Below are 13,277 nucleotides of genomic sequence, written 5' to 3'. Positions count from 1 at the left end.
TCTATATATATATGTATATATATTCTATATTTTTAATATATATTTTCAATGCGCGGCAGTATATGCATTTTTACGCACATGTGTCATGTTCACGTGTGATGTAATTTCGATAAAAAAAATTTATACAAAAAAAGGAAACGAGTTTCAATGTACATGAATATTAAATCATTTAAAATCTCTGAGAAAGAGACAGAGACAAATATCATTGTCTCCCAAGTTTGTTACGTTTTTGTTTGTGTGTATGTTGCGTTAATCAATCTTTGACGTATGCGTTCTATCTAGTTTGTATTTTAGTGAAAAATAAAAAAATCACTGTCGCGACGCTCGCAATCGCAAATCGGATTCACGAGCAGACCAATCGTATTGTTAGATTTTTCGAATCGACCAATGCGATCGGACCGTTGCAAATCCAACTCTAAGGCCGCGCGATTGTCGAAGACGACCTTATCCCATATTTCACGGCGCAATCATCTCGCTTTCATTTACAAGTCATGCGATACGTCGTTTCTCATGTAACAAATGCCGCGGATACGCCAATTGGCTGATAACTAGGGAATTTTAGAATTCTTCATCCGATAGCCAATCAGCGAGATTGTTCGTCGCGCCTCAAACAAAATCGTATTTTTACACGTAGGCTATGCAAATCACTTGTTACGTTGTAAGAAAGGCATTTCGAAGGGAAGCGAAAGGGCTGACCGTGTGACGTTTCGCGTGACAGTTGCCACGCGCACGTGTCCGCGGGTGGTCACGTTTTTGTTCGCGTTTTGTTGTCGTCGTTGCTGTTATCCGTGGCGGAGAGGAGGTTTTCAATCGCCGCCGAGTCGCTGGCTGGTGTGCGACCGTTTTCCTAGGACTTGTTCGCGGTGAATATCGCACCCGAGGAAACGGTCACTGATGATCAATATATCGCCGCGTAGCTCTTCGGCGCCGATTGAAGTCCAGCCCGCTGGGAGGTGATTTCGTCCGATCGTCGCTTTAGAGATTACGAGATGACGAGCAAGAAAAGCCAGACCCTCCGCATCGAGACCGAGATTGATCGGAATCGCGAGGAGGGCAATTGGAAGAAGGTTATAGAATTGGCGGAACACTTAAAAGTGCAGTACCCCAGCAATGGTAAACATAAATCTTCCCCCTTTTCTCTCTCACTTGTCGCGACTTTTCTGTCATTTAAATGAGACCTCATCTCGATGGGTCGTAACATTTCTCTTGCGAAAAGGTTATATATCCCCATAAATGTCACTTGAACCACGTTCCACCGTCAGGTGACGCTTGTTCGTTTTTTCTTTTTCCGAAAAAAGATGTTACATCATTGCATAAATGTCAAGGATAACGACTTGTTTGTCCAGATAAAATTTGATATTCATTTCGTTTAATTGTTTCGCACGTCACAATTTTCTCATGGTATTTTGCGTTGTCATGGTTTTCAGAGAATAAGAGAGAAAAAAAAAAGAAATAAATATTAAGAATTATTTGTGTCATCTATTTTTCTTAAATGACAAGATAAAATGTTATTGTTTTCAGCTGCAATTATCTCATGACAAATTTGTTTTTTTTTTTTTTTTTTTTTTATTTTAACAGAATGTTTAGCAAATTTCTTGAATGGAGAAGGAAGACTAGAAAGTTTTTTGGAGCAAACTCCGCCGATAGATTCTAATATCAGCAAAGCACGAAATGGACTGGCAGAAACACGGAAGTACTTAATACTAGCTGCCAATGAAAAAGACAAGCAGGTAATGAAGGAATATATATAAAGAGATTAAAAACTAAAACTCTTCAAGAGAATACTATAAGTAAATTTTTTCCCATCTCTAATATTTTTTAGGCTCTGGTTGTATTGGACGCCCATTTGCTACTTGGCAAACTTCATTACGCAATGGGGATGTACGAGGACGCTCTTCGTCACTATCAACAAGCTGAACTTGACACACTTACAGAAAAGCAATTACCTTGTCGAAGTTTACGTATTATAGCAGAATCGTATGCGATTAAAGGTTTGCGATCAAAAGACCTTTGTTTTTCCAACTCTTTTTTTCTGACAACAGTAGAATACAGTCTTAGTGCAATGTTTCAGAAAGTTACACTTTTTTAACAGCTTGCTTTCTATAGTTTTGTGTTTTCTCTTTTAACAGTAGATTTTACGTTTGTTAATAGTTATGTGGTTAGAGAAGTACAAATTGTTTACATATTATTTTTACTGTGCAAAATCTTTGTAAAACAGATAGTTACTATCGTAACGGTATATTATTCTACTCCATTACATACATTTATATCATTATCCCAGTTTAACATTAACGAGCACTTATCTCACGTAGTAACAATTTTAGAATTTTATACACGTTGATTTTGTCGTTTTTTTATTACATTCGTTTATTTACTACTATACAACCTATGTATGACTTAGAGAAAGAAAGTATGTTTACTTTAGACACAGACAAACATTTGTCCTGCCGAAGACTGCGCATTATAGCAGAATCATATGCAATCAAAGGTTTGTATGCGCTTATCCGCTTGATTTTGCTTTTGTATTTTATTTAGTTACGTACTAATGCACATATCGATCTACATATATATATATATATATACATATATTTACATCATATCTGCTTATACGTGCTTTTTAAACTGAATTTAATTACCACACGTAGCGGCATGCTATCGTTTGTATTATCTTTAACAGTTACTCGTTTAAAATATTCAAACAAAAACAATTTACTTCGTTCAAAATAACAAACAAAGTAAATATAAATTCTCTTTGTGCTTTGCCGCCTCGTTTGAATTCTAATTTTATCGACTTGTTTCTACTAGCGAATGCTATTATAGATGTGACAAGAACAAAGCACATTGCGGAAGCTTTCGTTAACGACGAAGAATGAAGTTTTTGTAAAATATTTTGTTTCTAGTCTAGTTATGATCAAAAGTTTTTTTTTATTTTTTTTATTTTTATTTTCTTTTTTTATGTCAAACGTTACGTCCGCGTCGATGTGTTCGATAATATATACAAACTGTGTTCTCGACTGATCATCGACATTGAAAGTTGTTATTTGTGTCAGGTCTCTGCCTGGAAAAGCAACCGCCGCAATCTAAGTCGAAACATAAGATTGCAGAGTGGCACGAGCGGATAATCAAGTGCTACGAAGTCTCCGGTGACTTGACGCTGGTGTATCTGCAGGAGCAGGACAAAATCGCTATGCAGCAACAGAACGGTATCTCCATCATAAACACAAACAGCACAGGTGATCATTTAGTGTTCGCAACATTGATATTATCGAGTGAAGTTCGTTTTCTTAACGGTTCGGTGTGTTCATCAGGTACAAACCCGCAACCTCCGGTTTGCACCGCGAAACATATCGGACCCATTTTGGAAACCGCTCTGCAAAGAGCGCCGATACTGTACATTCAAATGGGCAACATACAAGCCGCTGTTAATCGTTACAGGTGTGTATACGTAACTCACACAACGTGAGAGACGTGTAAAGAAATCAACATTCTAAAAGAACTGCAACTTTTTCTTTTACAAAACTTTGCTGTTTCTTTTCTTTGTTGTGACAGAGAAATTTTATCCGCCGTTGAATCCACAACTACTCAGAGTTTGCGTGTGACCTTGACCAGACAGTTGGCGGAAGTTCTGTTGCGTGGTATAAGCGGCGCGGACTATAAGCCGCCGGAGGGTCCAGTCGATACGAGTACGATAATCGCACGTGTAACAAAATATTTTTATCGTAAAGGAAAAAAATTGTGTTTTACTGATGTATTTCAATGTTGCAGCTACCGTCAGCAATCGGCGAGCGAATAATTTGGATTCGCCGTGGAAGCCGAAAAAGTACTCGGGACCCAACATGTTCATTCCGAAGAACGAGTACGAGGAGACGATTCTCTTGTTGCTGATCAGCGAAGCGATGGCGGTGAGAGACGCCGTTCTGAGTCAATCGCCCGAATTCAAGGAAGCCCGAATACGCGCGTTCGAAAATGCCACCGCCGTTTACGATCTGCTCACGGTCGTTGTCATCAGATGGAGTCAAGTGGAACTTCTGTACGAGGTGAAGATAATTTTTCAAAGAGAGAGAAAAAAATATTTATTCTTGTTGCATTTTATATATATATGTGTTATGTATGTCATTGTTGTGTCGTAACGCGTTGTGATTCATCATTAAGCGAGTGCTTAATTTAAACGTTTGTTTCGCAACAGTCTTTCGAAAGAGCGATGAAGTTCTCTCACGAGGAGGCGCACATATGGACCCAGTACGCGCTGTGTCTGATAAGCATGGGGAGATACATGCACGCGTACAGAGTCCTAAAAGTGGTCGCCAGATTGTCCCCTCAGAAAGTAATGCCTTGTCTATTAGCCGCGAGGCTGTGCTACGAACAGTTGAACATGGTAAAAACATGTTCCCTTTGTCACATTTTTATTTTATTTTTTTTTTTTTTTTATCTCGAAGACAATATTTTCAGAATATTTTGTGGATCTTAACAGATAAACGAAGGTATCGAGTGGAGCCAAAAGGCTCTTCAACGAGAGATGGTGAATTCGCAGGGGATGCAGTCCAGATGCCACTTGTACATCGGGATCGGCCACAGTATACTGTCCGCGAACACGATCGTGAAACAGGATAAAGTGCATCACACGAACACCGCTCTGGACTGCTTTCAAAAGTATAATTTAAATATTAGATCGTACGCGCGGTCTTTAGATTGTTTGTTTCGTCGAAGTGACGAAAGATTTTTTCTCTCGAACAGGGCGCAACAATGCGATCCGAACGATCATCTGGCCGAGTATTATCTGGCTCACGAGTACGCAATAAACAGACAGATCACCGACGCCATCGTGCACGTGAAGATCGCGTTGAATCTGCGAGCAGAACACATTCCGTCGTTGCATTTATTTGCGTTACTCCTGTCGGCACACAAACAGTATTCCGAGGCGTTGCACGTGATAAATAGCGTGTTGGAGGAGTATCCGGACAATTTGAATTTCCTCTACGTGAAGGCGCATCTCGAACTGCGTAGTATCGGCGGCGTAGACGCGCTCTACACCATCAGTCACATGTTGCATCTGTGGAAAAATCTCTACGAGGATCAGACAAACGTTAACTGCAACGAGCAACAGAGCGAGAAGCGAAGCGAGACCAGAAGCGTTTTTCAGCTCTACACATCGGAGATGTCCGATAAGGACTCCAGTGAGTTACGCGTCGCAATAACAATAATTTTCGTCGTATTCTTCGTTCAACAATGCGTTTGAGAATTCCCATTCCGTTTAAATGCAAATTTTAAAGCAAACAAATACTATTCTTCCTTCTCGCCTCCGATGACCTTCTCTCCAAAATCTCACAAACAGCAAACGTTGTTTTCAACAGGTTCTCTGCACGCGCAATCGTTGGCCGCTTCGAGAGTCGAGCAGGCTTTGTCCGAAGTCGCCTCATCGATCAGTTCGTTTACACCGAAGCCGGGGCCACAGCGGGCGTGGCTGTTGCAATTGCAAATCTGGCTCTTGCTCACCGAGGTTTTTCTAATGCTGGATCAACCGAACGGTGCCGTTCTGTCTCTCCAAGAGGCCACCAATATTTTTCCGTTGAGCCACCACATTATGTACACGGTACGCGACGGTAGAATCGAAAGAAAAAAAACATCTTTTTCTGTTGTTGTTGTCGCACCGTGTATCTTGAATATTTCGAGAGATTAACCGATTCAACAACGGAAGATCACGCTTCCGTGCGATAATCAAATGCAATTATCTCTTTTACAGCGTGGCCTTCTACACGAGTACAAGTTGGAGTACACGGAAGCGAAGCAGTGCTACCAGAACGCTGTTTCGATTAATCCTTCGCACATTAAGAGTCTGCAACATTTGGTAATAATTGTCGCGCGCGCGCGCGCGTTACGTATTACTGATGAATTCTCTTATATGCGTATTCTACGATTTTGTTTTACGAAATTTGTCACACAGACGTTCTGATTATTTGCAGGGTCTCATTTATCATTATTTGGGCAGTCAGAGATTGGCGGAGAAAACGTTGAGAGACGCCGCGAAGATCGATCCAAATTCCCATCAGACTTGGTATTGCGCGATCGCAGTAGTCGATTTTTCAATTTCTAAATTGTTTCTAGAACAGCGTAGCGCGAGTTATCTTTTTTTTTTTTTTTCGTAGCTCGCGATATCTTTACATCTTTATTCGACATTTGTTATCGCGAGCTCCCGATAAAGTTGAATCGAGTTCCAAGTGATAGAGTTTGATAAGCGCATTATATTGGTAGATTAAACGTAGATTAAAGAAATATTGTCGCATATTTCAATTTTTTTTTTTAGGTACAATCTTGGAGTAGTGTTGGAATCTCTGGGCGAGGTGGAAGCCGCCAGCGACTGCATGGCAACGGCATTAGAGGTCGAAACGACAAATCCCATCCTACCGATTCTGTCGATACCGGTAACTTTCGAGTAATTCGTGTCGCTCCCTCCCCTTCCTCTCCTTCCCAATTTTGGAAGATGGGATTTGACTATTTTTGTCCCTTCCCTCTTTTCTTCTCTGCCGGGTGTCGCCTTCCCGTTCAATAGTACCTGGACGCGTTGTACTATTGTCCAAACACGTTGTTGAAAGAAGGAAAAAAACAAAACACAAAGATTAAGATAACTTGAACTGTACAGATAGTTAATTCGATGTAAGAAACACGAATAAAAGTCTTATCTCAAAGTCTTGGATTTCTGTGTGCGAGTTTTCGCACTGAGAAAATACTATGCTACACCCCCCTCTCCCCCCCCTCCCCGACATCCGCGTTGATTGTTTTTTTCCCACGACTTTGTTCCCTCCGAAGTCTATTAGACTTCGAGAATCTCGGCTGCTCGATTTTTTCTCGGGGAACGAATTTTTTTTTCTTTTTTTCACGAGATCGCATTTTACTCCCCGAATGTCATTTCGAAGTAAGCTACTACGATATAATATACTTATTTATTAACAATAATTAATAGTTTATAATCATGCATTTGATGATGACTGAATTAATTTATTATGACGACGAATGTTACGCGCGCATGATCTCCCTTACCGTTTCACCCCCGGTGCGTGTATTGCGCAAGTGACTGCGCAAACTTGATGCGGATGTGCGATAGTGCGCATACGTGATGGCCCAATTTGCGCATGATGCGCAAGCACGTACTTATACCGAATCGTACGTACGTACGTACGTACGTACGTACGAGCGGGCGAACGGACAAATCGGAAGTCTACAATACCTCTAAAAATGTAGTAATTTATTTTTATAGAGATCGATAACTCGCGGCGAGAACAAGAGAGAAAGAGAGAGAGAGAGAGAGAGACTAACGAGATTTTATCCGAGCGCGCGAACCGAACGGCGGTCGATCCTCCGTTTCTCTTCACATCCCTCTTGTTTTTTTTTTTTTTTTTCTTTCTTTTTCCGGGCGAATAAAAGTCGTCTTTTATTTCGATCGTCATTGGGCGAACACGCGCGACGCGCAATAATAATATATGTCGCGCGGTATATAGAACGCGCGGAATGACAGTCGCGTTGTCGTTAAGAGGCAGAGCTATTTTCTTTTGTGTAATCGATATAATAATGTTATACATGTATATGGCCTGGTTTCTCGCAGACGAGGAGGGGGGAGGAAGGGAACTTGAGAAAACGCCTTGGATTGCCTTCACCGCGGGAAGGTCGACGCATATTGACGCGTACACGTCGGACCGAAGCACCCCACACACACACACACACGCGCGCGCGCGCGCGCGCACGCCCGTCGTCTTCTCTAATTTCAATTACATCATCTCGATGATCATCAATAATCTCTAAGATCGTTAAGCATTTCGCAGTTCGCGCATATAAGATGACGGTTTCCGGGAAACGCTTGCCTAGGAAACGATTAGCGAAAAGAAAACATTTAATATAAGCGTTAGTGCGTACGTGAGCAATAATATCAGAAAATTCCGAGTATCTCTCTTTTATTTATCTCTGAGGGAGAAGATAAATATTTATAAATCTCTAAATGTGCATTGTATATTACACACGCACCTCGCGTTTCAGCGACGCAACTTTTATATCCCGAGACATCTCAATCCCCCGCAAAATTCGCACACGTACGAAGTTTATTATGTCTGTGTTCCCGCGCTATCCATCGTCCTTTTACGTACTCAATGTTACAAATCTTTTCTGTAAATGAAACATTTTTGTTTCGCACGAAGAGGAGAGCGCGGAGTTGTGAAAAAGAGAGATGTCACTCTCGGTCTATTTTTATTTAACGTTTCGACGTCAAAAACGTACGGAAAGAGGAGGGAGCTCCGTATATATTCATTTCTTTCTCATCATCACCCCCGATCGAACGTCGCTATCCGTAATCGGAGATTGAAACAATTTGAAAGTCGGTGCAACGCAGTTTTTTATATATATATATATCAAATTGGATATTCGATATGTCACACATGCACAGAGAGTTACGGCGACAAAAGAACTTTATTGCCCGAGAAAGTTTCGCCACGAGAGATTCGCGGGCGAGTACATTGCAAAAAAATTAGATATATATCGGGGCGGTGTCGTCTCTCTCTCTTTTTTTTTTTTTTTTTTTTGATCTCCCTTTGGTTTTCCGTTTGGTAGCGGGCCGCGAGTATGAGGATATATTGCGCAATAAACGGAATTCCATTTTCTCTCTTTTCCTCGTTTCTTTTTCCCTATCTTTATCGGCGCGGCGCCGTCCATCCCTCTTCGCTTCAAGGACGCGGGGAATATCAATTTTTAACGTGCGATAGCGTGACCGTGCGAGAAGAAAAGACCGATGCTATTACGGTAAAATTAACATTCTTTGCTGCGGATCTCCTATTAAATTCCCTGCCTTCATCTGCCTACCTGCCTCGGGGTCTTGCCTACCTATCTATCCACCCCGAGAAAACCCATCCCGGTACCGAGGCTCTACCCCCGGCTTTGCCGTCGTGCGCCGTTTCTTTCCCTTCCCTGCGCGCTCTCTCTCTCTCTGTCTCTCTCTTTTCTTTTAGTTCTCTCTCTTGCTCGCTCTCTCTCTCTCTCTCTCTCTCTTTCTCCCTGTAACAAGATTACCGCGGTCGTGCCGTTTTGCCGTCCCGTTCTATCGCGTGTCGCATTGCGCGTCCTAGCGTGCGCAGGCTCGACACACACGACGCGGCGGGTGCCGCGTCATCCGTCGTCGTCGTCATCGTCGTCGTCGCCGTCGTCGTCGCCGTCGTCGTCGTCGTTGTGTTCGCGCGACGGCACGAAACTATATTCTTCGAAAGATCGCTCCTCTATTTCTAGGAGCCTATTCCGGAGCAGGCACTCTTGGACACATCGTTTGTTCGTTCATATAATGTTTATTATTATTTTGTTCATCGGAAACGCGATGGGAAGGAAACGCGCGCTTCTCTTTATGGCGCGCTCGGTTCGGCACGACCGAGGTCGCATCGATTTTTGCCGCGGTGCGGCGCGTCGCGTCCGCGGCAGCGTTTCCCGCAAAGCGTGTCGACGATACATACGCTTCGTAACGTACATCCACGAACACACATCGCGCTTTTAGCGCGTTTACGCGTTCGCACACACACACACACACGGTTTACATGTGCAAAATACATAATCAACCGGCCGATTCTCCCGTTCGTGTCCTTCTCTGCGAGACCGTCGTCGTCGTCGTCGCTTGGTTTTTCCTCCGTTTCGGAAATCGCGCGACGATGTTTTTTTTTTTTTTTTTTTTCGCGCGGCAGATATAAATTTTCCGTATTTACGCGCGCCGGTCGCGCTAATTAGTCCTTATCGATAGCGCCGCTCTTGGGCATCCGCCGCTCGTAACCGCCGCGTCTCCGGGATATATCGGTCACGGTCACACGACGAGCGACGAAGCGGTTTAACAATTCATCGGACGACACATATACATACACGTTGTTACACGAGTCGGGCGGCGGACGTAAAACGACGGCGGCAGCGGCGGCGGCGGCGGCGGGGTGGAGATCCTGGCCGCACCGCATCGCCGTGTTCCTGGCCGGAGCGCGTCAGCGCGATCGATATGCGCCGCGCGCGTATTACTCGCTTCTGCGAGAAGAGAAATTTCGTGAGATCCTTTCGGCGAACGCGCTTCCCCCACCTCGTGTGCACGTCGAAAAAATGAGATGGACAAATCGCAGTTTCCTCTTTCTATAGCGCGATATATATCTGTCTCTCTTGTGTATATATCGTTAACGTAAAACCATCTATTACCAACTTTTTTGAAGCTAAAGACGTCGATCGCACGTCGTCTCGCCCGAGCGATCGATCTGTCTTGAACATAGGCGTCACGTGAGAAACGTAGGGTTTAAACGTAGTCCCGTGACGCGTCGCGGGGTCACGCTCTCTCGCCGATAACTTTACTCTTCTTCGCGGTTCTTCGATCGAAGGGAGTCAATTTTGACTCCCCCTGATCAGCCACGTTGAAAAAAAAGAAAAAAAAAATCTTCCCGCGCTCGAAACCCACAGTCCGCTGAGAAGATTTGAAACACGGCGATTTCTGGAAATCTAGCTTCCGAAGAGCTTCCGTGACTCATATTTTCTTCTCCCAGGTGAGATATCAAGAAACAGCGCGCTGAGTAACTTTAATGAGACTTGAAGTTAGTCATCTAACTCTCTCTCTCTCTCTCTCTCTCTCTCTCTCTCTCTCACATGACTTTCGCGTTTAGCTCTCCGCGAACGTATGTATATTTACGTACGTGTTGTCCTCGTAAAAATTTCAAGTTCCACAAGTTGAGACGCGGCGCGCGACATTGAAATACATATTATTGTTGTATTTGCCGGAGAGAGAATGCGCGCACATGCTCGCAATGTGTGAAATAAATAAGCGAAAACGGAATAACGATTCCGTTGGGTATTTATATACGACAGTGAAGGCGGCGGCAGTTTAACGCGGCGATGTATATCGCCGTAGCAGCGCAACTACTTACTTACCCCCTGGGTGTGTGTGTGTGTGTGTGTGTTCGTCACCGGCAATTATACCTATGACAACAATGTGGCGATGGCGATGCAAATTCATGGAACACTTTGGATGGGTTTCAAATGTCGATGCGATTCCGATGAATGCATACTCGGATCGGAACCGTTACACGCTCATTCATCCCCTACTCGGGGATGACGCAAAAAACCGCGGTCTCCTCTTGAATACCGCATCGCGAAACCTTGCGAAGCTATATCGCCGATCTTGACTATATATCGAACGCGGACGAAGAAACTTCGGGATATTTTTTTGTTTGTAATAACAATTGAATCGCGTGATTGAGACATCGATTTTTCAAAAAAAAATTTCGATTACTTATGCAAATTCTATTCGGCCGAACGAATTTTCCCCGATACGTGCGCATACGAAAACGCAATGCAGAGAACTTTGGGAGAATATAATCTCTATATTGTGCGATTCTCTCGCGGTAGAACGTACGTAGCAAGTGCGAGCGAGCGAGACAGCTAGAGAAAGGGAGAAGAAGACAGAGCGAGAAGGAAAACAAAGATATAGCCAGAGTTTTTCGCCCTTATAGTGTTCCCTTATCCGTACAGGTGTCTCTGCGCAGAAAATTAAAAAACAAACAAAAAAAAAAAAAAAAAACAAATTTACATGTTCTATTAATAAACGTCATTTCGCAACGTCACTTATAATCGCTTCGAGTAATAACAACACTAAGACCTATAATACGTTTGACGCGACTATAACATTTTCTTGCGTCATTGTCAAATTATCGTACTACAATGACACACATACCGGGAATGTGGAAATAGTATACGCAGGTAAAACGGGCGGGACGGAAGAGAAAGAGAGAGAGAGAGAGAGAGAGAGAGAGAGAGAGAGAGAGAGAGAGAGAAGTGGAGAGGAGCGAAACGGTCGCCGAAGAGAGCAACGACGAAGATAGAAAAAGAGAGGGAGAGAGAAAGAGAGAGAGAGAGAAGCTTGGGAAAGGGGTGTGGAGGACAAAAGGGCGATAACTATGACGACGGTACGGCCGGGCACGATAAATTTTCACGCTTTACACCGACTGTACATTCCTACGAAGTAATGCAGAGATCTATGTTAGAGCGCTCTTCGATGAAATTGATCCGAATTAATACCCCGAGGAGAATAAAGTAAGAGAGAGGGAGAGAGAGAGAGAGAGAGACAGAGACAGAGAAAACGCCCGTGCGAGAAACTTTACAGCGACTTCTCCTTCTCCATCTCTCGCGTCGAAGTAGATCCAATTTATGTCGTCGTCTACGAAAGCGATAGGTTTTCTCTCCGCGATACAGTCCTTCGCTAAGAGAGAGCTTTTCTCATTTGAAAGAAGAAAAGAAGTCGAGAAAAAAAATTGAATGGGGGATGGATCAAAAGTGAGACGCAAGAAATCAATTGATATTTGAATTGAGAAAATTTGTTCGGTACGTGAAAAAAAAAAATAAAATAAAATAAAATCGGTACGAGATCGATATGTCATTGGTTTTGTTGCGAGACATTCTGGGATTTATGTTCCTTCTTTCGTATCTCGTCTCTCTCTCTCTCTCTCTCGCGAAGGAAAGAGGGTGCGGTATTAGCAAAGCCAACCGTCATCGGCGAGGTCAATGACGAGCGCGACAAACGGTATAACGGGAAACACCGAGAGAAACGCGGCAAACGGAGCACGAAATAGAGAAAACGCGGAAGATGGAGAAAAATGAGAGACTAGAAGAGAAAGAAAAGCAAACCCCGGCGATTCTCTTCGTCCGTCGTAAGGGTGCGGGGGAAAAAGAGTTAAGGAAAAAGGTCAGTGAGCGGGTTTTCAGAAGAGAGCCGTGCGACGACAACGACGGGAGGAGAGAAAGAGACACGACGGAAAAGAGAGACAGGGAAAACGAAAGAGGAGGGAGGGGTGCTCGGAACATATAGCCGAAAAACGCGCCCATCGCATTCAAGCGGTCTTCTCGCGAGCAGGGAAGCCCGGCTCTGACCCGGTAGCCGGCGCGACACAGCACAGTCCGCGCGACCGCCTGACGCATTGCAGGTGCGCGCCGGCCAATCACAGGCCCGGTTAGTTCGCCCGGACTCGTCCTGTAAACACGACCGCACCCACCCCGCTGTGTAAAACAGATTTGTTACGGGGCGTTCGCGGGGTTACGACGAGCGCCAGGCGAAGCCCGTGGCTGCGGCGAACGTCGCGGGTCCCGCACTCGCTGCGTCTCTCTCTCTCACGCGCCGTTCGCGCGATTAAAAATCGCCACGGGCCTTTTTTTCCGCACCTTTCGGCAACGGGGGAATCCGCGCGCGCGGGAACTAGCTCGCGGCCGCGTAGGCGGCCGGCGCCGTTACGACCGCCGCG

At 44.2% G+C, this 13,277-nt stretch overlaps 1 protein-coding gene across 2 annotated transcripts; it reads left to right on the top strand.

Moving 5' to 3' along the window:
* Positions 1-661: 661 nt before the first annotated feature.
* On the top strand, positions 662-6,659 carry LOC109854853 (tetratricopeptide repeat protein 7B). Of its 2 annotated transcripts, XM_020428401.1 has the most exons (15): positions 662-1,113; positions 1,579-1,730; positions 1,823-1,991; positions 2,426-2,488; positions 3,051-3,233; positions 3,309-3,435; positions 3,550-3,683; positions 3,766-4,037; positions 4,187-4,375; positions 4,472-4,650; positions 4,735-5,174; positions 5,352-5,590; positions 5,741-5,845; positions 5,961-6,052; positions 6,302-6,659. In XM_020428401.1, the coding sequence occupies exons 1-15, from the start codon at positions 990-992 to the stop codon at positions 6,432-6,434; spliced, it is 2,601 nt and encodes an 866-aa protein (XP_020283990.1). In that variant the 5' UTR covers positions 662-989; the 3' UTR covers positions 6,435-6,659. The 2 variants fall into 2 exon arrangements, with proteins under 2 accessions (XP_020283990.1, XP_020283991.1); XM_020428402.1 differs by lacking the exon at positions 2,426-2,488.
* The last annotated feature ends 6,618 nt before the right edge of the window (positions 6,660-13,277 follow it).

Source organism: Pseudomyrmex gracilis, unplaced genomic scaffold (assembly GCF_002006095.1).
Source record: "Pseudomyrmex gracilis isolate BER0280 unplaced genomic scaffold, ASM200609v1 scaffold_74, whole genome shotgun sequence".
Classification (NCBI taxonomy): Eukaryota; Metazoa; Arthropoda; class Insecta; order Hymenoptera; family Formicidae; genus Pseudomyrmex; species Pseudomyrmex gracilis.
Note: the sequence above shows the minus strand (reverse complement) of the source record. Positions and strands in the feature narration are given on the sequence as shown.

Bases quoted from the DNA above. Each gene is read 5' to 3' on its own strand.
- LOC109854853 (XM_020428401.1), top strand. From the start codon at position 990: ATGACGAGCAAGAAAAGCCAGACCCTCCGCATCGAGACCGAGATTGAT. The intron at 2,489-3,050 runs GTTTGTATGCGC...TATTTGTGTCAG, and splicing joins AGAATCATATGCAATCAAAG to GTCTCTGCCTGGAAAAGCAA. The intron at 4,651-4,734 runs GTATAATTTAAA...TCTCTCGAACAG, and splicing joins GCTCTGGACTGCTTTCAAAA to GGCGCAACAATGCGATCCGA.